This window comes from Podarcis bocagei, assembly GCF_964188305.1.
Source record: "Podarcis bocagei genome assembly, chromosome: 9".
In the NCBI taxonomy this organism is placed as follows: Eukaryota; Metazoa; Chordata; class Lepidosauria; order Squamata; family Lacertidae; genus Podarcis; species Podarcis bocagei.
This window is the reverse complement of record NC_138134.1, coordinates 27,978,513-28,001,851: the sequence shown is the minus strand read 5'-3', so window position 1 is coordinate 28,001,851 and position 23,339 is coordinate 27,978,513. Positions and strand designations below refer to the sequence as shown.

At 40.2% G+C, this 23,339-nt stretch overlaps 1 protein-coding gene and 1 long non-coding RNA gene across 49 annotated transcripts in view; one reads left to right on the top strand and one right to left on the bottom strand.

Moving 5' to 3' along the window:
- The window catches only part of SORBS2 (sorbin and SH3 domain containing 2), a gene marked incomplete at its 3' end in the record, with an annotated part of 184,846 nt that overhangs the window by 19,120 nt on the left and 142,387 nt on the right, over positions 1 to 23,339 (bottom strand). For 29 of the 41 annotated variants that reach the window (XR_014011708.1, XR_014011709.1, XR_014011710.1 and 26 more), the window contains 10 exons: positions 16,829 to 16,912; positions 15,719 to 15,775; positions 10,485 to 10,534; positions 9,249 to 9,436; positions 6,544 to 8,112; positions 4,172 to 4,260; positions 2,663 to 2,709; positions 1,399 to 1,513; positions 1,166 to 1,294; positions 135 to 338 (listed from right to left, as the gene is read on the bottom strand). Coding sequence is in view for 20 of the 41 variants with exons in the window: in XM_081208605.1 (XP_081064731.1) it covers positions 135 to 338; positions 1,166 to 1,294; positions 1,399 to 1,513; positions 2,663 to 2,709; positions 4,172 to 4,260; positions 6,544 to 8,112; positions 9,249 to 9,436; positions 10,485 to 10,534; positions 15,719 to 15,775; positions 16,829 to 16,912 (2,532 nt within the window). Of the gene's footprint in view, positions 1 to 134; positions 339 to 1,165; positions 1,295 to 1,398; positions 1,514 to 2,662; positions 2,710 to 4,171; positions 4,261 to 6,538; positions 8,113 to 9,248; positions 9,437 to 10,484; positions 10,535 to 15,718; positions 15,776 to 16,828; positions 16,913 to 23,339 lie in introns of those variants that run through there. The other 12 variants (XR_014011716.1, XR_014011718.1, XM_081208617.1 and 9 more) reach the window with 6 other exon arrangements.
- The window catches only part of LOC308595167, a 109,646-nt gene that overhangs the window by 61,627 nt on the left and 24,680 nt on the right, over positions 1 to 23,339 (top strand). For 6 of the 8 annotated variants that reach the window (XR_014011825.1, XR_014011826.1, XR_014011828.1 and 3 more), the window contains 2 exons: positions 1,034 to 1,094; positions 7,688 to 7,772. This is a non-coding gene — a long non-coding RNA (uncharacterized lncRNA). Of the gene's footprint in view, positions 1 to 1,033; positions 1,095 to 7,687; positions 7,773 to 8,481; positions 8,717 to 16,501; positions 16,597 to 17,305; positions 17,489 to 23,339 lie in introns of all 8 variants that reach the window. The other 2 variants (XR_014011827.1, XR_014011824.1) reach the window with 2 other exon arrangements.

Here is a 23,339-nt window from a genome sequence, read left to right as displayed (position 1 = left end):
AAGTATTGTAAGTATAGTAGTGCTGTGTGCTTGATCATTTCAATAAATATGTACTGATTCCATTGGTTAATTTGGCTCGAGTCTGTGCATAGGAATATTCTAGACATGTTTGAAAAGATCAAAGTTCTCCTTACCTTAGTTGAACTTAAATGATGTATTCTGTCGCTGGAATAACTCTGGGGTATTGGAGGAACAGGAGAAACATCTGCTCCTTTGGTGGCATTCTTTTTTATGATTTCCACATAGGACACGGGAAAGATTCCTTGTCGGTTGGTTCCTGGTAGTTTGCCTTCATACCAGTTTTGATCAACCCGTCTAAGGAGAATTACTCTGTCTCCCTGGAAGGCAAAACTTGGAAGCTGAGATGTGATAATCTTCTACAAAGCATCACATGTTCATTACCACCCAATCTTTCAGATCGTGCGGGGTAGTGTAGTGACAAAGAGCGAGAGTTGCGAGCCTGAAAACTCCAACCCCAAAGCTCACCTCAACCAGGTGGGTTTTGGTACTTTCAGAATCGCCCACAACCACAAAATGAGAATAATGTGGAATTGAGGAATTGTTCCTCCTGATTTTTATTCCAGAAAGATAATTGTAAAAAAGATTCCTCCCCCTCCCCCTGGTTGCTCTCTACAGCAACTTTTCTTACTAGTGGAGCAGTTTCTAGTTATTTATTTCATTCAATTTATATGATTGTATTTTTAATTTTCCACTGTTGCTGTAACACACTGGAAAAGTGAGACACATGTAAAAACATAAGAAGAGTCCTGCTGGATAAGACCAAGGGCCTATTTAGTCCAGAGTCCTGTTCTCATATTGGGCAACCAGGCGCCTATGAAAGGTCTCCAAGCAGGAAGGACCTGAGCGCAACAGCACTTATTTCAAACAATATATTGTCTAACTTATAGGACCCTTTTAAAGAGATTAGCAAGACAGCGTATGTGAATTATTTCGAACACTTCAAATATGTGTGAAACACTAGGTACTATTAAAAGTTGGCTAGTCTCTTGTTTTTCACCTGTTTTCTCATTAGATGAGCCACAAATCTCACCAGCCACAGTGTGAAACAGCAGCGTTCCGTTCCATCACTTCAGGTAATTTTAGTTCTGAAGAACAATACTGTTTAAATGCTTACTTGACAAAGAAGCTGTGAGTCATTGCTTACCTTTCTCAGTGACAGTTCCACATTTGTATCTGCATTGAAATTGTATTTTGCAACAGCTTCTCCAATCTCTGCAATGTGTGCTGGGGGTGGTGGCCTTGCTGGCTGTGCTTTTTCGGGGGGAAGAAGTTTCTGGAAAGAGAATGGTGGTTGCTTTAAATCAGTCTATTCAGTTTGCGCAAGTACTCTGTAAAGCTAACACAGAAGGGGGGAAAAAGATGGCAATACACACAAACCTCAACGTAAGAAATTGGAAAAATCCCAACTCTTCCATAGTGTTCACCCTCATACCAGTTTTGATCCACTTTCCTGAGGATATAGACCGTATCGCCTTTCTTAAAGGATAACTCCCTGTAACAGATATTTATAAACAGTAATGTTAAGCTAGCTGTTTGGATTTTCTGTACTTCAAATGAGCTTTATATTGAGATCTGATTTGAATGTTGTTTATTATTATTATTATTATTATTATTATTATTATTATTACTCCTCCTCCTCCTCCTCCTAAATGTCTGTGGAAGGAGAGTCATGAGCACATAAACTCTAATTGATGTTATTGGCCTAGTGCAAACATAAAAACAATTATGATGCTTTTTTCTGTGAGAACTTGCTTTAAGTTAAATACCCTTCTATTTCTGTCATTCTTTAGTTCTGGTTCCCTCCTCACTTTTTGTATTTCTCTTGCTGAACAGGAATGTAAAAGAACAATATTGGTTACAATGTACATGCAAGCAGGAAAAAACACCACATAGTGATACCTCGGTCTATAAACTTAATTCATTCTGGAAGTCCATTCTTAAACCAGAGTGTTCTTAAACTGAGGCATGCTTTCCCTCCCACCGCCAGTGCCCTTCCACTGTTTGTCTTCCAGGGCAAAGTTCGCTAACTGCAACACCTACTTCTGGTTTTGTGGAGTTCATTGTGTGAATAGTTCGTTAACAGGACTGTTTGTAGACTGAGGTACCACTGTATTTCCATGTCCACATTAGCAGCATCTATTCATGTGCTCCCATTGTGCAAAGGGAGCTAAAATGAACTTTTAGTATCACACATAAATATACATAGTTCACTTTAAAACTGTTTCCTGTATTGGGATGGGGGAGTCTTCAGTTGCTATCCAACTAAGGGTAAATCCATTGAAATTAATGACTTTAAGTTACTAACAATATATATCGCCCTTCAGCTTTAAAAACCAGTAACATTTTATGTTTCCTAAAATTTATTATGCCTTTGATATAGCTGAATACTTCATGAGAATGATTCTATGCATTATTTTGCAGTTAAACACTGCAGAGACTCATTCAAGTTAAATGACTGAACATTTGCATATTGTAGAATGCTTAAATATTCCACAATTAGCCCACAATAGTTTAACTACATCTAATATACAGACTCATCTAGATCAATTAAAAGTGCTACATATAGCTCTTGTTTCCTCTGCAAACAGCTCCAACATACATAATAATTTTTAAAGGAAAAACAGCAGTCACTAATACTTACTTAGGGGTTTGAGCCTTAAAATCATATATTGCTCTAGCTGGCAGTCTCTGAAATGGAGCGAAAGAAATGAGTCTACATGAATATAAATATTTAAATATTATGTTGAAAACTTTGCAAAGAAGGGAACCATTTAAAAATCTTTTTTATGTAAGCCCTTAAGTAAAAGGCCTAACATTTAAAAATAATAGTGTCTCCAATGTCTCTTATTAGCATTTATGCTATAAATGATTTGTCTATTATTCAGTTAACTTATTTAAGAGACTTTTATATTGCTTTTTAACTGCATGGCATACTTTCCAACATCTGGGGGATGCAAATCAGGATGAACATTTTTTTAACAGGATGATTAAAGAGTGTTAAGGAATCAGGAGTCACAGATAGGCCAGAGTCCGATGATTGTTGCCTATATATACGCCAGATTAGAAGATCCCCCCAACTGTCAATCTCTGGACCATGTGTCAATCCTTTTCAGTCTTTCTCGCCCTACCAATCCTTTCTCCATTGTCTGCCTCTCCTTTCACACCTGCCTGCCCTTGCCCACCTCCCTTCCAAAGCTCCCAATTTGAGCCGCCCTGCTCAAATTGGGATGTTTGGCAGGCATGGTATGGCACCTATTTAGTTTTTTGGTACCTGTGAGTATCAAATGTGCAATGGGAACCTGAGGGTGAGCCTTACTCCATAAATGCTAGTGTGCCACGCCAGCCACTGTTGAGAGTGACAAATAATCATCAATCTCACATAAATGCATTTGTCATTGGAGCCCCCTCAATGGAGACACAACTCTGTCCCCCGACATGTTAAATGCATTCATGCATTTAACATTACAGGCAGTTAGGCCTTCAGAGACAACATCAAGACTTCTGGGGACCAGAATATCACTTTCTTCTCCCTTTCCTTTTTCCATCCTAGTTCCATTGTGTTGGCAAATAAGTTACCATATACACTCGAGTATAAGCCAACTTTTCCAGCACATTTTTTATGCTGAAAAAGCCCCCCTCAGCTTATACTCGAGTGAGTGTCCTTTTGGGCTGCTCCTTCCTCCTCCTCTGCCTTTGTCACTGTCGGCGGTGGTGGAACGAGCAGCTGAAAAGCAGCCCTTTTGGGCTGCTTGTTCTTCCTCCGCTGCTGCCACCACCAGCCTCTGCCTCTTGGCAGAACCCTAGGTAGGCAGGGAGACGGGAGGGGCTAGGGGGGGAGAGAGAAGCCCCTCTGCTGCGAGCGCATGCACGTGCGCACACACTCACTCCAGCCCACCAGGAGGTTTGTGGTGTCGTGAACCACCTTATACTCGAGTCAATAAGTTTTCCCAGTTTTTTGTGGTAAAATTAGGTGCCTCGGCTTATATTCGGTCGGCTTATATTTGAGTATATATGATACTTGTTTTGTAGCACCTGGGCAAGAAAAAGTACCATTGATAAACAGTGGACTTTTATAAATGTCAGTGACAACTACAGAGAATGCCTTTTTTGGCTTCAAACTCTTTTAAATTACTCATTTTCTTTTAAATACCTCTCTCTCTGGAGTTCCTCTTCTTTCCTTTGGAGCACATCGACCCACATCCGTGAAAGCAGAATAGTTCCCAGGAGACTCCTGGTCTACTGAAAATAAGATGCCACTTTGTGAAATTCAGTTTAATTAAAAATAAAGCCGTTGGGCTCTTTTTGAAGGGGCACTACATCTAAATTATATGCAGAATGCAAGTTGGGGCTAAAAAAATAAAAACCAACAAATGAAAAGGACAAACAGAAGCTAAAAACTGATCTGTGGGAAATTTCTTCCACTAATACTTTATGCTTTAAAACTGAACTTGAGCAATTAAAGAGCAAAAGCAGGACCAGAGCACCCTAATTCTAACTTGTACAACAGTGATTTGAGCAACTAAAGGAACAGAAGTATGAGATATTAAGGATGCGAAGGGTAAGAAAAGCATAGCAATGAATCACAAGATTTTAAATATGGAACCACATGCAAGGGAATGTATCGGATACATGCCACAATCACAGAAAGGTGAACTACATGACATTTTTCAGATTATCAATAAGTATGCATTCCTCTTTTATATAAGTCCAGAACTAGACAACTAGGATCGCAACTGCAACATCTGTCTCTGAGCCACTTTCTCACTGAAAATCACTCTCACAGCTCCTGTTCCCCCAGGAAGGTGCCATTTCCCAAAAGAGCATATTTGGGGGCAATTTACAGTGGTAGAACAGATGATGAAGAGTAAAAGATAGGGTAAAAGGTAAAGGACCCCTGGATGGTTAAGTCCAGTCAAAGGCGACTATGGGGTGCGGAACTCATCTTGCTATCAGGCCAAGGGAGCCGGTGTTTGTCCACAGACAGCTTTCCGGGTCATTTGGCCAGCATGACTAAACCGTTTCTGGCACAACGGAAACACCGGGACGGAAACGCCATTTACCTTCCCACCGCAGCGGTACCTATTTATCTACTTGCACTGGTGTGCTTTCAAACTGCTAGGTTGGCAGAAGCTAGGACAGAGCAACGGGAACTCACCCCATCGTGTGGATTCAAACTGCCAACCTTCTGATCAGCAAGCCCAAGAGGCTCAGTGGTTTACACCACAGCGCCACCCACGTCCCTATGAGGAGGAGTAAAAGTCCTCCCTGAACTGCACAATTAAAACTCAGATCATCCCTACCCTTACTTTTATTTCTAGAAAGAAAACCCCCAGGATAGATGCTTACGGAATGAATATGCACATAAGTGGAGAGCACTCGGAGAGTCCTAGTGGCTTGTGAGGAGACCCTCCCCACAGCCTAAAGAGGATGTGCTCTTTGGGCTCCAGGGAGGGTCTTCTTGCGATCTGGAGGGGCAGTGGAGCTCTGTTGAGGCTGCTCAGCCTCCTCACCTAACAGCTTACAGTTGTTTCAGCAACCTGTAGTTTAAACTAACCAGAGCACACACTGAGCGTGGATCCAACAGAAAACTAGTTAGTTAAAAATGGATGTTTCCAAATTCTTCCTTGGAGAAGGGGAGGGGAGTGCACAAGCCTGAGGCTTGCTGCTGCTTGTGCACATAGTGCTAAATTATAGATTAGTGTTATGTGTTAAACAGGCCACTGTATAGTTGAATGTCTCAGAATAGTATTCTGTGCAATTAATATATACCAACATCTTTTTGTTGTTGTTAAAATGGGAAGTTAAGCTAAGTTATGCAAGATGGAACTGTTAGAAATGGCTATCAATACTCCTTGTCTTTGTCTTCTGGCCTTTGTGCCTCTCAAATCTGAATGGAGGCATTTTAAAATAGTTAAAGAGATCTAGTTTTGCCACCCTCAAAAATGAATTGTTGTACAATGGACACTTATCTTAAAGGGTCTAACATTCTATTTACCTAAAAAGGGAGGGTTAAATGAGCAACGTAAAAATACGTTTCAGCTATAACTGTGCATACTCTTTGTGAGCCTAGTTAGAACCAATTAAAAAAGCAGCTTTTCTTGCATTGTTTAATGCTATTATTGCACAACATAGCTTCTCTAATAGCTTCCCATGGTCTACTGCGTATGCATTTTATTGGGATATTTTTGCCCTGATCATAGGCATCTTCCTACCTTTAAAAACTCTGGGTGAGGAAATTACATCACTTCCTTGGGAGCAGATTTTCAAGGGTGTGACCTTCATTTCCATTATGAACCACAACTTTACTATTTTAGAAGCCTATGAAGATCTGATAATTGCATCTCTATGCACAGATAGCTTTAATTTTACACTCATCAATGAGCCTTTCACTCCTATGACTTTTTGCACCACAAACAATTTGTTTCTAAAAACACAATATAAATGCAATGACAATGGGCTGGAAGTGAAAGGATAGGGGGTGGATGACTCAATCACAAGCATAAAGAAAAGGAGATAATCAACCTTGGAAACATAGTGCACTATCATTTTCTTGGCTGCTGCTGTTGGTTGTTTCCATGTCTTGGTAAGAGGCACTAAGTGGTAATCTTCCACATTCGTTCTGGTACAAAGGGCAATGAATAGCACCATCTTGAGGCAGTGGATGAAAAGGCTGGAGCATGGGACTCTTCCTAAGAGCTTTAAGGGAGGAATTCCTCTCGGGAATGTCTGGAAGCAGCTCAGAAATAAGTCTGTGCAAGATGCTGTTGTCAGGCAAGCTTCCCCTTCTTCTTTCTGCTTTGATTTGGTCACAGATATCTTTAAGCGCAGAGTCCAGAGCGTCAAAGACAACTGATTTGCATTTAGTCTTTTCAGCCTGCTTTTTGGGGGCTGCCGTTTTTTTCCTCCGGAAAGGCACTGGGCTGACTAGGAATGCTATCTTAGAGAGGCCAGAGTCAGAGTCTTGTCTTCTAGGGTCTTCTGGGGTACTTTCTTGTTTAGCCCTTTCATGCTTCCGCATGGTGGTGAAGCGGGTGTACGATGCTGGGCACCTCCCTTTGCAGGAGCTGATGAGATGCTTGTGATGGTGGTGGTGGTGGCCCGATCCATAAAAGCTTTCCGACGACGTAAAGGAAAAGTGGTCAAAATCACTTTCACTACAAAAGGAAGAGCCTTCTATCTGTATAAAGTCACTGAGGTCAGAGACCACCCCATCTTGGTCACTGTCTGAAAAGTCCAGATTAGATCTTTGCGGTTCCTCACTAGTCACTTCAATGTGAATTGGCACCAGAGTTTTAGATTTGTAATTCCGTTGTACCTGAGTAGCATGTCTGCCTTGGTTTTCCTCCTCCAGCAAGGACTCGATGGAAAACCGTCTCTTTGTACAGAAGCCATTTTTACGGGGTTCGAGGAGGGTTACTGCTGACAGTGCTTCTTCAGCTAAGTTTGGCATTGATTTTGACTTCTGAATCAGCTTTTCAAATTCAGATATTCTATTGGGCACCATGTCTCTGGGCACTTCCTCAGCAGAGGAGTCTTTCCAGCCCTGCAGCAGGTCTTTATGCTGTTCCTTTTCATACTGCAATACCCTGGACTTTACAGAACAGATTACCTCAGAATTCAGCAAGTCTTTCCGATTGATACGGTGCATCCTCTTATACATTTTCAGGAAGCCAGGAGCGTCGTGTGCTGATCTATGACGTGCCCGTGAGTGACTGGAGCCACGGCTTTCAGAAGCGTATGGGGAAGCCCAGGTAAGTGTGGAGCCACCTTTCGAATCTTCCTCACATAACAGAGACACCATGCTTTCCGATTTATTCTGTGGGTCAGGAAAGCTACAACGATCATCTGCTAGCAGGTCATCACAACTGCGAGATTTCCGCTTGGGAGAGGAAGTCTCTTCCGTGCTGCTCCAGATTTCTGCATTCTGACGGGACATTTGCCAGCCATTCTTGTAGCTGATTGCCCTTCTTGAGTCACTTGGCACAGCCAAGCGCTGTCCATAGGTTCTACAGTAATCTAATTCATTTGAGCTGCTGTAGTTGGGCACTGAGTAACCGGAAAGGGGTGAACACACTTTGCTAATATCCCCACCTTTATAATCCACAGAGCAGCATGGTGAAAAAGAGACATTGCCAGAAATTAAGAGATTCAAAAGTAGATAGGAAATAAGACAATCAGCACATGCCAGAAAGAACAGAGAGAAGGCAGTTAGTCTTCCTAACCTAGCATTAAGCACTAATGTAAGATACACATTACCAAAGCATAGGGGATGTAAAACAGATATAAGCATTTATTAGACCCTGGGCTGCAATCCTTTACACACTTACTGGGTGTAAGCCTCACTGAAATCAATGGTACTTACTTTTGATTGAGTAGACAGGTATAGGATTGCACTGTTAAAATCTAAAGGTTCAGCAAATAGAATCTCATGCTTCTACTAGCAGTTAAATATTTTTATAGGTTGCAGTGGGAGGACCGAGCACCTGTTTCCAGCAAGTCTACCAGGACTGTCTCATTTCTGACCATATGAAAATCCATGGGTTTATACGCAGTGATCATGTCACCTCTTTAGGGCAATCAAAGCAGACAAGTCAAAACACACATCCTGTTCAGAAACTGATAGCAAGGCATAGCAAGAAGTGTAGAGACAGACTTCTAAACTATCTTTCCCTTTCCTCAAGAGGCTGCACCCTTGGTAAGATTTATGATGGATTCAGTTTAACTGTGAACAAATGAGAGTTGGTTATTATAATGCTCTAGTAGCCACAGCCATAGCCTACTAGGAGGTCTCGTATGTAGGGGGGGGATGTGTGCCCCCCATTTATTTTTGAGATCCATATCCTCATTCAAACTCTTGTGTATGACAGAAGGTATACCATTCTTTATATCTTCAAAAATAGAACATTCTTTTCTGTCCAGACAACAGAAGAAATGCAGTTAAATGGCATGTCATACATTACAGTCACAAATGCTGACTGCATTAAAAAAAACAAAAAACAGAATAATCTTCATATAGAGAACTTTTTAAAATACCCAAACCCCAGAGGATGAATATAAATATAAGCACAGAATTTTGACTTCTTGCTTGTAGACATTTGAGAGATCAGTGAATGCTTACCATCTAATAGCATTCGGCATCCATCAACAGCTCAACAATATTTTGCAGTTTATAAGGAATGTTTGTATAACTACATCATAGCCTGTTTACAACTGTGCTAATTTCTTACCTTTTGCTTTTGATGGAGACGATGGAGAAGAGGTTGTAACAGGCTTCCTAAGTGTAGAATATGTGCTCTGCGTATTTGTATGGCCCAGACTAGTCCGATTTGCATTTTGATCACTGTGTGCCTTCTGATGAGGTACCGCTGGCTCAGACTTCCTTCTTTTCCTGTAGTCACTTGCAGTACTTGTTGAACTAAGGAAATAAGCAGTATGAGTGTCATTGCACAGGACGCATTAAAAAAACTTCAGTGATGTTCTCATCACCCAGTGCTGACTTAATTACGTAGTAATAATAAAAACCAAACAACAAGATGATTAGGCCAAATAGTGTGACAACAATCTCATTTTGAACCCGATTCATTTGTTTACATGTCTCAAGCTCTTTTAAGTTGGCAAGAATCAGAGCTGGGGTCTGTTGGTTGACAACTTTGTGGCCTTGACTCTTTTCTTTTTGACAGCACACAAAACATACAACACAAGTTCCAGTTCCTTACAGCATCTATGGGATGCTCTTTTGCAGTTTAGCAACTGAATGGAATTACCAAACTATGATTTTGTGGAAGAACAGAATGCTTCCTGAAGCACTGCATGACACTAACAACAACAAGTCCAGTTATAGTGACAGTGTAACCTGCCTGTTTTTCACTTCCAATTAGGGGGTACCTTAATAAATTCAAAGCATTTTCCAAAACCATGGTTTCCCGGCAAGAAGGAAGGCTTCTACTGCTGCCATATAATTTACAGACAGTTGACATAAGCCTAATGGAGAGCTGGTGATTACATTATTCTTAATCTGAATGCACGATAAACATGGCTGGCAGCAACATACATCCTTTCACTTCATGGGTTTGGCACTTGAAAAACAACACAAAATGAGAATGCAAACAATTTAACCACACTAACAAATCTTGCGATGGAGATGCTGAAAACAGAGAGGAGGGAAATTTGATGGTGTGTGGAGCATCAGGACAAATTATGCTTCATATTCAAACAGAAAGGGACAAGAACAGATTATTAGATTTGTACTGAGGTAAGGAGTAAGGATACATGCATATCAGTCTGGGCATAGCAAAAATAGGGAGGGGTGGAGCCTGTGCTTTACCCAAAAAGGCTATATGGAAATGTCTTCCTGTAGGAGGAAGACCAAGTCCAGTTACTTTCAAATGCAAGCTGCTCTATAGATGAGCAGAAGTCTCTGTACAGCCCCTCCCCCCCCATTCATTGATCAAAGTTATTCTTACCTAGAAGGTCTGCCCAAGCCTCTGTCTGTTGGACTGTAATATAAGGAAGTCTGGAGGCACAAACAAGCAAGACAGTTAGCCTTTCATATGGGATTTCACTGGTATAATTCATAAGAAATCACTATGCAATGACTATAGGAACATCATAATTTATCACACCAAGAGAAGCTTGAAAAATTAGAAGAGAGGCAGCTTTCAAAGTTAATTTTATGTCCCTCATTTAATACCTGAAAGGTCAAGCAGCAAACTGTTCCTTTTTAAGCTTGTTCCCAAAATGATAGGTGCAATGATTTACATTGGCTAAAAGGTGGAAGCTATAAAATCTCAGATAAATACATTAATCAATAAGTAAATGAGAGACTTTGAGATATCCTATAATTACTTACCAAAGTATTAATGTCAAAGAAAGCTTGAAATTCTCTGTATACATAGCTTACACATCTATAACTTGCACGGCCACTTGGTGACCTTCTTAACTTCATGTTAAGAGCAGAGTTGGTCCCACCAACCTAAAGACTTTTTCCGTTGCTTAAGAAGTGACAGCCGAATGACCTTTGGGAATGCAAATACTTAAAACTTGTCAATATATGCTCAGTCCTTAGTGACACACTATTTTTAATCTAGTCACTTAACTGGTGTGAAAGCTTGCGCTGGAATTAGACACACATCGTACTACAGTTTGTGGGAGCTAGAAAAAGAATCATGTTATCCCAGGGACATCTTTTCATGGGCACAAAACTATGCATTCACATATTAAGCATATTTTACATTCAGGCTATGTAATTTCAGAGATGACCCAAGGAACTGAAAATAGAATTTTCACACTGTGTGCTACTGTTCTTTGTGGAAAAGCAGGAGGTCAGGCTGAAATCACACATAAAATGTATTATGGGAAGCAATCACTATTGCATTGCATCTGGGTGAACCCATTTACTTTTGGTGAGTGACAGCAGAGCTTGTATTCGTATTTACATTTTAATTTTCTTATACATCACTTCAGTAATTTCTTTTTTCGCTGCGCCGAGAGAGACGGCAAAAGAGATTTTGCATCACCACCCACCCAGAATGGACTCCAGAATTTATTGAGCCTGGGCACCAGACTATTCCTGTGTTCCGTCCTCTTCCTCCTTGCTGTGCACCACCCTAACAGTGGGGACTGGGAGCCCAGCAGGAGACAAGGCCGGTGGACTGCTGAATCTGCTCTGCCTCTTATAGTGTTAGTAGCTATTCTGGGGGATCCAGTCAGCAGTGAGTTCCCTGCCAATCTGCAGGCTCTTGCCAAATGCCTAAACATGCTGACTACTGACATCAGGGCCTTTTACCACAACTGGCATTCATTACAAATGCATTGTATAGTAGAACACAGAAACAAAGGAAGTTGCTATGTGCTAGCTGCCACCTAACCCAGTTTTGTCCATTCTGACAGACAATGGACGGGGTATCAGGCAGCGGCCTTTCCCATCACCTGCTACCTGGAGAAGCTAGGAATTAAACCTGGCACCTTCTGAATGTGGAGCATGAGCTCCACTACTGAGCTACAGTCCCTTCTCAGTAACAAGACCCAAAAGTAATTTGGGAACAGGATCTGTTGGAGATATTTAAGTACATAAGAAGAGCCAGCATCCATTTTTCACAGAGGTCTGTGGGAAGCCCACAAGCAAGACCTAAGTGCACCTCCTCTCCTGCAGATCTCAGAAACTGGTATTCAGAGACGTACTGCCTCCAGCTGTGGAGGTAGACCATAGTCACTATGACTAGTAGCCATCAATAGCCTTTTCCTCCATGAATTTCCCTGTTTAGGGAAGTTTTTAATGTTTGAAGTTTTATTCTGTTTTTAGTGTTCTGTTGGTAGCCGCCCAGAGTGGCTGGGGAAACCCAGCCAGATGGGTGGGGTATAAATAATAAAATTATTATTATTATAACCCTTTTTTAAAGCCATCAAGGTTTGTGGCCATCACTGCCTCCTGTGGGAGCTAAAATACCAAAGGAGCATACACATTTCCAACATCTCCAAATTGATTTTTCCCTTGGAAACCAAGTTATGCAGAAGTCGTTATCAACAAGTATTCAAGATCTTAATCATATTTTAAAGGCAGAGAAGTAATATTTTTGAACATAATAGAGTTGAAACCTAGAAAATGATTTAATTTAGTATGCACTTTAAAAGTGTAACATTTTAAGAAAGTTCACACACCCCAATTTGATCATGAAATAGATGCTGATGAGACAAGACACTATGTGTATTATTATTATTTATGATTACCGTATTTACTCGATTCTAATGCTCACCTGTTTTTGCCAAATTATGTTGCAAAAATTAAGGTTTGTATTAGATTCGATGGCACATTTACATTTGCCAGCAAATACTTTTTTTTGTTTCAAGGTTATGAAAATTGAGGTGTGCATTAGATTCGATGGCACATTAGACTCTAGTAAATATGGTATTTAGATTTCTTACCCACCCTCCCCCATAAGGTTCCAGGGCAAGTTAAAAAAATATAAAAACATAATATTAAAATCAGTTAAACAAATGTCTATCAAAAAAGAATAGGGTAAGTCCTAAAACATCTCTCAGGTATCAAAGACCAAGGTAAAGAAATGTGTCTTCAGCATAGGATGAAATGAGAATTATTCCAGTGGAGTTTGCAGAGAAAAAAGCTTAATAACTGGAGATGTGAAAAACTTACTTGAGTTTAGTCACCAATTTCATTGCTTCATGCAAATGGATGAACAAACAATGAAGGGGATAGCTTACTTAACAATATACAGTGGTACCTCGCAAGACGAATGCCTCGCAAGACAAAAAACTCGCTAGACGAAAGGTTTTCCCGTTTTCGATTTGCCTCGCAAGACGAACTTCCCTATGGGCTTGCTTCGCAAGACGAAAACGTCTCACGACTTTGTTTCCTTTGTCTAAAAACAAAGACATGTTTTGTTTATAAAGTTAATTTATTTTCCCTTCAATTTTTGAACTGCTCTTTACAGTATGTGTGACTTTAAAGAGCAGTTAATAAACTGTTGTTGTACCAAATTTGGCTTTGTTTGGACTTTTTTTGACCATAGGAACGCATTAATTGATTTTCAATGCATTCCTATGGGATTTCGTGATTCGCAAGATGAAAAATTCGCTAGACGACAAAACTTGCAGAACGAATTAATTTCGTCTTGCGGGGCACCACTGTAGAATAGTGGTTTGTTTCGCCCTAACAAACCAGGATTCATAAACCAAGAACAAACCTTGATTTAAGGTTGACTTGTTAAGGAGAAATAAACCATCCTTCTGGGTTTAAATGAATATTAAGTGAAACCTTCCCTGTTTTGTTTAACTGCTTGTGCACCAGCATGCAGCCAGGGCTGACCAACTCCATTTTACTGCTGAGAGTGAAGGCTAAGATTCTGTCTCCAGAAGCTCATTTGACAGGCAGCTGAATCTTATGTCAACACTTGCAGTAGGACAGTATGGTCTACCTCACCGGGGAAAACAGCAAGCTGTATGGTATGCACTGCTCTGTTCTTTAGGACCTTGTGGCTATTCCCTATGCCTCACTTTGCCTAAAGGTAGGGCCAGCCTGCATCCATCTTATGCACAAAACATTTCCTTAAGCCAAAATTCATGCCTTGTTATAATGTGTAACATTGCCTACATACAACTGCCCAAATAATTGCAAATGTTGCTTATTCTGCATTTCATGAACAATGAAGAGATATGAAAACCACACATCTCCAAGAAATTTGGCTAATCATAGTAGAGTTGGAAGGGACCTCGAGGGTCATCTAGTCCAACTCTCTGCAATGCAGGATGCTAAGTTTTCCTCAAGATTGCCTGAGTCATACAGAAACCTCCATATCTGTCTTGTATTTTGATATGGGCAAAATATGGTGGCTACTCTATTTAGAATGGCTCCAGGAAATGACTCAGCATTTTAAATGTTTCTTCAAATTGTCCCATTCCACCCCCTCGATGCTGTCCCTATCTTTTCTTGCTGTCTCATGGAAATGTTAAACCACTGCCTTGTTTTAAACTGACAACAAAAGAGAGAGAAAACGTCAGAACTGTTTAACTTTGCATTTTCTAAAATAAATAGGCCTCGTTTTCCTTTAAGCAAGGTGGAAATACATTTCCTGCTGAATTTAATGTCTCAAGGGAAAACTGTTTTCAAAATCTTTGTGACATTGAGCAAACTAATTTGCTCATTATAAATTGCCTGTTCAGGGGCAGGTACTAACTGATTTGCAGCTGTCATTTGCAGCTGCAAAATGCATCACCAAATCATCACCAAATTTTATTTTTAAAAGTGAAAAGGAGATATACAATAGCGCAAGTTAACGGTACCTGGAGAACATTATCGAGGTATTTGAATATTACCAAAACAGTCCTGTTTGTTTCATTTTGAAGGCTCGTTTTTTGGTCCTGCTAAACTGTAAAATATTCATACTGCTACACTCTGTTACATTCTGATACATGAAGGATACCAAGGCTCTCAAATCTGAGGATGTGCATATTGTCTACTCTAGATGACAAGAACTGCCTTCTACTTTCTATGCTGCTGGATTAGAGAGAGGGGCCACTGCCAAGTTGCCTAGTCTCTGCTATTCCTTGTCTTGCTTCCTCCAATCCATTCATCTCACATGTGCCTCTGGTCTGCTGAGAGATGCCAGCTACCAACCTCTCCCTCTCTTGCTGCTGCCTAGCTGTGCTCCTAGGCAACATGACTTGCTGGGAGCAGCCACCAGCAACAACAATCCACCAAAACTCCAACCCCTGTGTCCTGATTTGTGTCCACTGTGTAAACCCCAGAAATTCCAGGGTAAATAAGCAGAGCACTGGACCTGGACATCCTGCTTAAGGCAATTTCACACTGAAGAACAACACCTAGTTTCTTCTTTCCCTTGAGAGAAAGAGGAGAAGGCACAGTGGCGGCGGCAAGACACAGAACAGATCAGAAGAAGAGCAGTGAGCATGTGCAGCAGTCAGAATGGACCTTTGTGGAGAAGCAAGTATGTCTTGTACGTACAAGTCAGGACAGGAGAGTGCAGTGTGCTGCCCCATTGCCCGTATGAGGGACCCTCCACTGATGCTAGAAAGAAACCGAGTTATAATTGTACTTAATTAGAAGGCCTGTTTATAGGGTGTTGTGTCTATGAGCACTACATAGAAACCAAGCGAAAGAGAACTCATGATGTATGCAGTTCCCGAGTTTTAATCATTGATAGAAGAAACATGCTTAATTTACCTCATTGGAAAGACCTGGAGGATTGTCTTGAACATAATCCAAAAGCTTTTTAGGAGGCTGCATCATTTTAGCAGAATTGCGAGATGAAATGGAGGAGAATCAATGGCAGCAAGGAATGGAACATGTGGAGAAGGTGAACATAGTTAGAAACTGAGTGTGGACAGATTACAAGAGTGGCACAAACATAACAAAAATGTGGGGAATAGTGAATGTGGAAAATGTGCAACAGAAAGTATACAACCATCTTATTAAACCCTTGCCTAGTTTAAAATCAGCTGCCTTAATTCTTACAAGACAAACAAATGTCAAGAAAAACCATTCAAATATATCACCAGATCCTATTTAGATCTCTGCTGATTTTTAGGGTGAGGGAAAAGTGTTCTGGGGTGCAAATAACCAAAGTTCTGCTTCTCTCCCTTCCACCTTCATTCATTTTGTTGGACTTGAATGAACAGCTAGGGATGCTTGGGTAATTTTCTCTTTGAATTCTGATACAAACTACACTAATCATCACCTACCAGACTAAGGTAAAGACCCAGACATACTCATTCTCTGTATTTGGCATTTCTGTTAATATTGTGGTGCAGTGTGGAAGATGGTGGTCTCTTTCTCTACTTATTTCATTATCACTGATTTTGTGTTTCTGCAACTATAACAGAAGATCTCTTAGGGTCTAAATTAGAGTAATGATCAATTTAATTATTAAATCTAAACAAGCATAGTAAAACTTTAATAAAAAGTATAACATACTATGTTTTTCTTGTCATTTAAAATTGCTTTTAGATATTAGTCTCAGGAATCAGTACTCCAAATTAGTGATCATCTGTGTTTTCAATAGTAAAGGGCTCAGGAAAAACTATTAAAGGAAGTTCAGTTTGGTGAGCCATTCTTATGAAACATTCTCTGAGCTTTAGTGGATTTTCTTCAAACATTCCAAATGTATATACCACAACCACAATATCTAACACACGAGACCTTTGACGGTGTGCATCTATTATTCCTTTTTTAAGTCACTGAAGCATGTCTGGAATCTAGGCAATTTGATCTGGAAAAGTGTAAACTGCATCTTATTTCCTAAAGTTTATCTATTGATATTCTAGCCTCACTTACCGGGCGTCCAAACTCCAGCTCAGAAAAGAATTTATACCAGGGTTCATTTTCTAAATCTATGTCATCTGGGTTTATGCGACCCATCTGGAAGAATTGTGAAGGAGAAAGGGAAGGAAAAGGCACACACTGATCAAAGTGTTGGAAATGACATGGCACACTGATGACACACAGACATTAACACAAATAATAGGAAAGAAAGAGTGAAACAAAAACAAAAGGATGGAGGGGACTTCATGGTGAAGTGAGATTTGATTTGAGAGTTGTCACACTGTGGTGGTTTGAACTCCTCCTTTTCAGCTTCTCCTCCAAAGGATTGATGTGTACACACAATACAGAAAATATGATGGGTTTTTAAGAAGATTACATCAGATTACTTTGTGCCGCTGTTTCTTTTTTTTAAAAAAAGCACTATTATACAACAAATAGAAGCATGTTTGGTTGCATTCGGGGATGCAGTATATATGCTTTCTTTTTCAGCATCTATGTAACTCTCAATGATAGGTAAATGCACATGTTTTGGGGCAGAATTTGGACAACCCAGGGAAAACAAGTTAATTTTGCATTTTGAAGTCAAGCACTCTGAAGTAGTATGCAGGATGATGACAGCACAACCTCCTCCTTCAGCCATTATAAAATAAACTACTCATATAGTACTGACAGGTGCGTCTCTGTGTGTGAAATGTTTCGCATCACTACCTGACACTTGAAGAAAAAGGTTATTTGGGGAGATGGGAGCCATAGACAGCATCTAGGGTGAGTTCAAGGTACTTGGCCAGACAGGCAGCTAGTGCTGTCAATTTTAGACAGCATGTATGACTTTTCAAGGATGGGAGAATAAATGTAGCCACCCATTCCCATGTCTCCTTTCAATAAATAATCAGGTGTCTGAATAATCATGATGAAGTAGTTAGAGAGTGTTGAATTTGGAGTGAGATGACCTAGTTCAACCCCCCTTTCACCCATAAAGCTCACTGGGTGACCTTTGACCACTTCCTCTCAACTAATTTCCTATGTTGTTTCGAGAATAAAAAAAATAAAGGAAGGATGGGCCACATCCTTGGAGGAAGGGCGGTATATGAATGAGATAATAAAATATATGTTATTATTTTTTATTTTCCTGGCAATTTGATATTCATTCAGCACACTGATTTACCCCCAGTGGTGATGGTTTGTGAAGAAGGCAGCCACAGCTGATTGGGTGCTTCCATGAGGGTCTGTCTTTAGTGTGCACTCTTTAAAGTGATGAACAACTTTTTAGAGCATCATCAATACATAGTCAAATAAAGCAGCCTTTTCCCCACAGTCATCATGGGACACATCCTTTTGATTCACCTATTGTGCTGTAGAGGGCAGCAAGAAACAAGAATTTCTGCTCAGAGCCTTTTGCAATTGTACAGCCCCAGCTTCACCTTTCAGGACAAGTCTTTAGCAAAATTATTCCCATCAGAAGCAGCAGGAGTCTCAAATAACATCTAACATCCTATATTCCAAGTGGGGGAATTAGGTGAACACAAGAAGAACAAGTGATTTTCCTTTTGACACCACTGCTGAGCATCTTCCTTTTTGCCATGGCACAATTCTTTTTATCTGCTACTTTGGTGGCTGCTGTTTTTTGTTAGTTATAATTTCTTTATGAGTTACATTTTTAAATTAGTCACCACGAGACAGTATGGAATCAAAGATGAGATAAAATATTTAAAGTAAATTTCGTACACACAAATTCAGAAATTGCCACTCCTGACATACCTTTAGGTTTTTTTCAGATCCACAGAACAAATGCCCTGAACTTACATACTGCTCAGAGTGCCAGCTTGTAAGCTCAGATGCTATTAGTTTCCACCAGCTGAACATCACAATTTGTGTTAGCTGTGCAACAGTAAATGCATTAGTGTTAGAGTAAGCATCCCCAGGATTCCCCTCTTTCATTCACCATGCCATACCATCCTCTTCAGTAGTCAAATGCTAACATTTCTGGCTTTGTAGCACTTTTCTATGTTTATTTTTCTGTGTTTACTCATAAAGATGATGGATAACTACCATGCACAAAGCTGATTACTTTCTGTCTCCAATTTTTGTTCCATGATTAATTGAAAAGCTTGGTTCAAGTACAATATTCTTGGTCAGATAAAATGTGGTTTATCAGTCTGAGAAAGAGCAGTGTCCTTCCTTCCTTCCTTCCTTCCTTCCTTCCTTCCTTCCTTCCTTCCTTCCTCTCTCTCTCTCTCCTGAATGACTTGATGCAAGGTTTCCAGAACTCCTTACATAAAAATCAGAGAACTGTGGTTAAGGCTACCGAAAATTGCTAACCACAGATTGCACCAGTTCACAAACAAGAGGACTGCAGCCCTTGTTTAAAGCACTGTTTACTGGTTTATATGTATATAGGAAACTGGATATAACAGGAAACTCTGGAAGTCTTGCACTAAGATAGGAAGGAAGCACTGTGGCATATGGTCCAACAAACCATAATTTATCAGATTGAGATCATTCCATCTGAACTGAGTCAAATGTATTTTTTTTGGGGGGGGGGGAGGGCATGGATATAGGAAGGCATCTAGCTCAAAGGTTTCTGAATATGGAGACTCCATTTGGTTATTATGGCTAAAATGATCTGCTAGAGAAATTTATGGAGAATGTCCTATATCTAGACTTACATGTAGATAAGCTTTTGACACAATCTAACATTGTGTACAACTGCAGCTGGTTGACTGATGGAACCCAAAGGGACTGGAGAAGAGATGATTGAGATGTGATATGATAGCCATCTTCAAATATATCTGAAGGGCTATCATATGGATGATGGAGCAAGCTTGTTTCTGCTGCTCCAGAGCATAGACTTTGGACCAATGAATTCAAATTAGAAGAATGGATATTCTGACTAAACATTAGGAATAACTTTTTGACAGTAAGAGCTGTTTGACAGGGGAATGGACTACTTCAAAAGGACTACTCCAATGGACTCTCCATTGGAGGTTTTTAAATAGAAGCTGGATGGTCATCTGTCAGGGATTCCTTAGCTGCTGTTGATGCACTGCAGGGGGTTGGACTAGATGCCGTTGGGATCCCTTCCAACTCTATAATTCTGATTCTGTGAAATAGGCTTGCTCAACTGGTTTGTTAACTTGCCAACTGGCACAACATCTATTCAGAATCCTGGTAACCCACCAGAGCCTGATAACAGGCTAGTGAGCGAATGTTAGGTTTCTGATTTTTGTAATAAGGTAAGCCCATACACCAGGGGTCAGCAAACATTTTCAGCTGTGGGCTGGTCCACCATTCCTCAGACCATGTGGTGTGCCAGACTATATTTTGAAGACAGAGAAAGAGAACAAATTCCTATGCCCCACAAATCACCCAGAGATGCATTTTAAATAAAAGTACACATTCTACTCATGTAAAAACATGCTAATTCCTGGACTGCCCATAGGCTGGATTTGGAAGGTGATTGGGCTGCATCTGGCCCACAGGTCTTAGGTTGCCTACCCCTGCTATACACTATACATGTTTAAAAAGCTGTCCCCCCAAAAAAGTAATACAGCAACTCCATACAGCTATGTGTGTAAGCAGGACAGTAAAAAATTGTGTTACTTGATCTGCACTGTCAAAATGTAAGATGTTGTGTGTGCATAAATAAAGAGGCAACTGAGGTCTCAATCAAAAATAGAGCCCTGGATACATATCTCCACTTTTTGTCCTGGTACTAATTTACACATGCCTCCTCTCTTTATATGCTTTTGGGGGAGGACTACAAACTGTCAGTTGAAGGTATGGAGTTTTCTTCTTAAAAAATGCAGAATTTTCACAACTGTACTCATGCATGCAACATGCATACAAACAGATGTTGGGAAAAATCATAATTTGTTTTAAAGGGAAAAGTGCTCTAAATATATTTCAGGGATGGACATGTATGATCTAACATTCATTATTGAAAAACATTTAGAGTTATTTTTGATGCAGCACTCATGTTGCTGAGCTGTTTCAGTGATGTCTCATTTTAGATTTTATTTTTTCTTGCAGAATTTCATAAAACTGCACTAGTTGTAAGCCTTACTGAGTTATTTTGACAGAGAACATGGAATATAAGCACCTTGAGAGCCAAAAGCAGACTCAGAAATAACTGAAAGGGCTCAACAAAACAAGGGCTGCCCCCCAAAACAGCTCTATTTCTCCTCCAAGTAATTGATACTTTTCAATCAATGATGTGACAAACCCAACATAGAAAAATGTCTGTCAATTATGAATTGCACACCCAACCCTGTGTAATATGGGCCTCTTGGGTGGGCAGTTCCTTGTAATAATTTGATAGCCTTCCTTTGATGAAATGACAGATATCCATGAGGCCATGAATGCTGCTTTCTGACATACTGAATAAAGCAAAGCTGTAATGCTAATTGAGGAATAGCACTTTGCCAGGGTATCAATATGACATCTTTAAAAATGTATTTGCTGCTCTTTTTTACCCTGGACTTGGGACCAAACTAGCCTGGGCACTGAGAGAGGTCCTCAGTTGGATCTCCCACATATTATTTAAAGCATTGGGGAGGGGATCTGAGCCAGGAGTACCATCAATATGGTTATGTGGTAAATAGCAGCTTCAGCTTGTTCTGTTGAGCAGTGCGCCTATCTATGTTTGCAGACTGCTTGCCTGGAATCTCTAGTCAACTGAGGCCAAACCACATGTGATAAGGCCTTATATAGGCCTCCCTGTATTTTTGCCTCCAAATCTCACAAGATACAGGGGATCCCGAGTAAAGAGATTATATGCCTCTCTACTCTCAAAGTGGCTCTACTCTCCCATGACTTCCCTTCCCATCTTGTTGTGGTGTTCCAGTTTCCCAGGCATCATGCACTGCTGTTGACAGTAGCCAGGAAGTAGAGAGGAAGGCAGGTGGTGTTGCCTCTACTTCCTGTGCCACAACCCCAGCACAGATGGCTGCAGGGTTTGTTTGTTTTGGAGGGGAGGGGCTTTCTATAATAGTCAAACTCTGAGTTGTCTTAAGAGCCTCTAACTCAAGATGAAGGATAAGCATCATCACACCTATGATGCCAGGTAAAAACATTCTTGTTTAGGCAAGCTTACCCAGAGGCTGTAAATATGTTGGTGTGAGTTTTAAACATGTTTTGGTATTTTAACTTTTTATATGTTTTAAAGTATTGTATTTTTTATTGATTTTATCTTTTGGTAAACTGCTTTGAGGTCATTGTTGTTTTTACAAACAGGCAGGCAGTGTATAAATTTTGCAAAATAAATACCTATAGATTTTGACACATGGCATACTAAAATGTAGAACTTTCAACTTCTGTTTTGAGACGTTTGAAATAGCACACCTGTTTGATACAAAGCGCCTTTTAGGATCAAATACATATTTTTTGGTATTATTTCTAAGTACATATTTCTAAAGCTACTGCTAAAAATAATATACATTCTGAAGAGTAAAAACATATGAGCACAAGGAATACTGTGTACCTCCTGGCTTTGACTGCTAACATTTTTCTCCATAAACAGAGGAAAGCAGCAGAGCTCTTGGAAAGCGGAGGAATTGGGGTTTAGCTTGCTAGAGGAATGATAAGACAGGAGCTCTCAAAAGCTGTTCAGAAGATAATTTATTACCCAACACATTTTTAATATAACTATTCTTCCTCAGGGTCAACCCTGATTTCAATCTATTCCATACCATGCCTTTCCCTGCTTTTTGAGATACTTCAAAATGCAGTTTTGGTCCCTTTCTGAAAGAGAGGAATAAATGCATTGAGCACCGCATTATTTTCTGTATGCTTTTGAAGTCTCCTCCCCTTTTGATCCTGTGTTTGGTGCCTTTCTTTCCCTCTTCTGTTATCTTTTTGGAGGAACTCAGCAATTGAAAAAACAATGAAAAAACAAGTCTGTGATGCATTTAAGTATCCAGGGCTGCTAATGTTACATTGGCATCATGGGCAGTTATGTGGTTTCCAAATAGCTAGCATTCAACAGGCCCTTGAAGCAAAACCTCTATAACCTATGCCTACAGGGGCCATGTGTTTTGCAAAAAGCACTGATATTTGATGTAGCAAAATGGTGAAACTGGTGAAAATCGGCCCTTATGAGAATGAATGTGGCCTCCCTCTGGCTTGTGCTCCCCTCCTCTTCCCTCCCCCACTTAACCACTATTTAGCATGTTGTCTGAATCCTAAACATGCTTAAATTTGACTATGGTTAGTGAAAACAAGCCATCTTCACAAATGATTGCTTGAAGTTGGCTTGTTGTTACTAACCATGGCTAAGAACAACTGCATTTTTTCCTCTGGTCAACATTATTAGTACTTATTATTATTACCACCAAAGAGCAGGGTACGCTCCCATTTTCTTTTCTAGCAAGGTTCGGGCAACTTTAACAGCTGTGTGACCAAAAGAATTTCAACACACAAAACTTCTGCTATGCTAGAAGTTGCACCTGTTAAAGGTCTTCCTGTCATAAGCAGTTAAAAGCACAGGAGGCTTTCTAGAGAAGGAGGTGCCAACCATACATCAAGG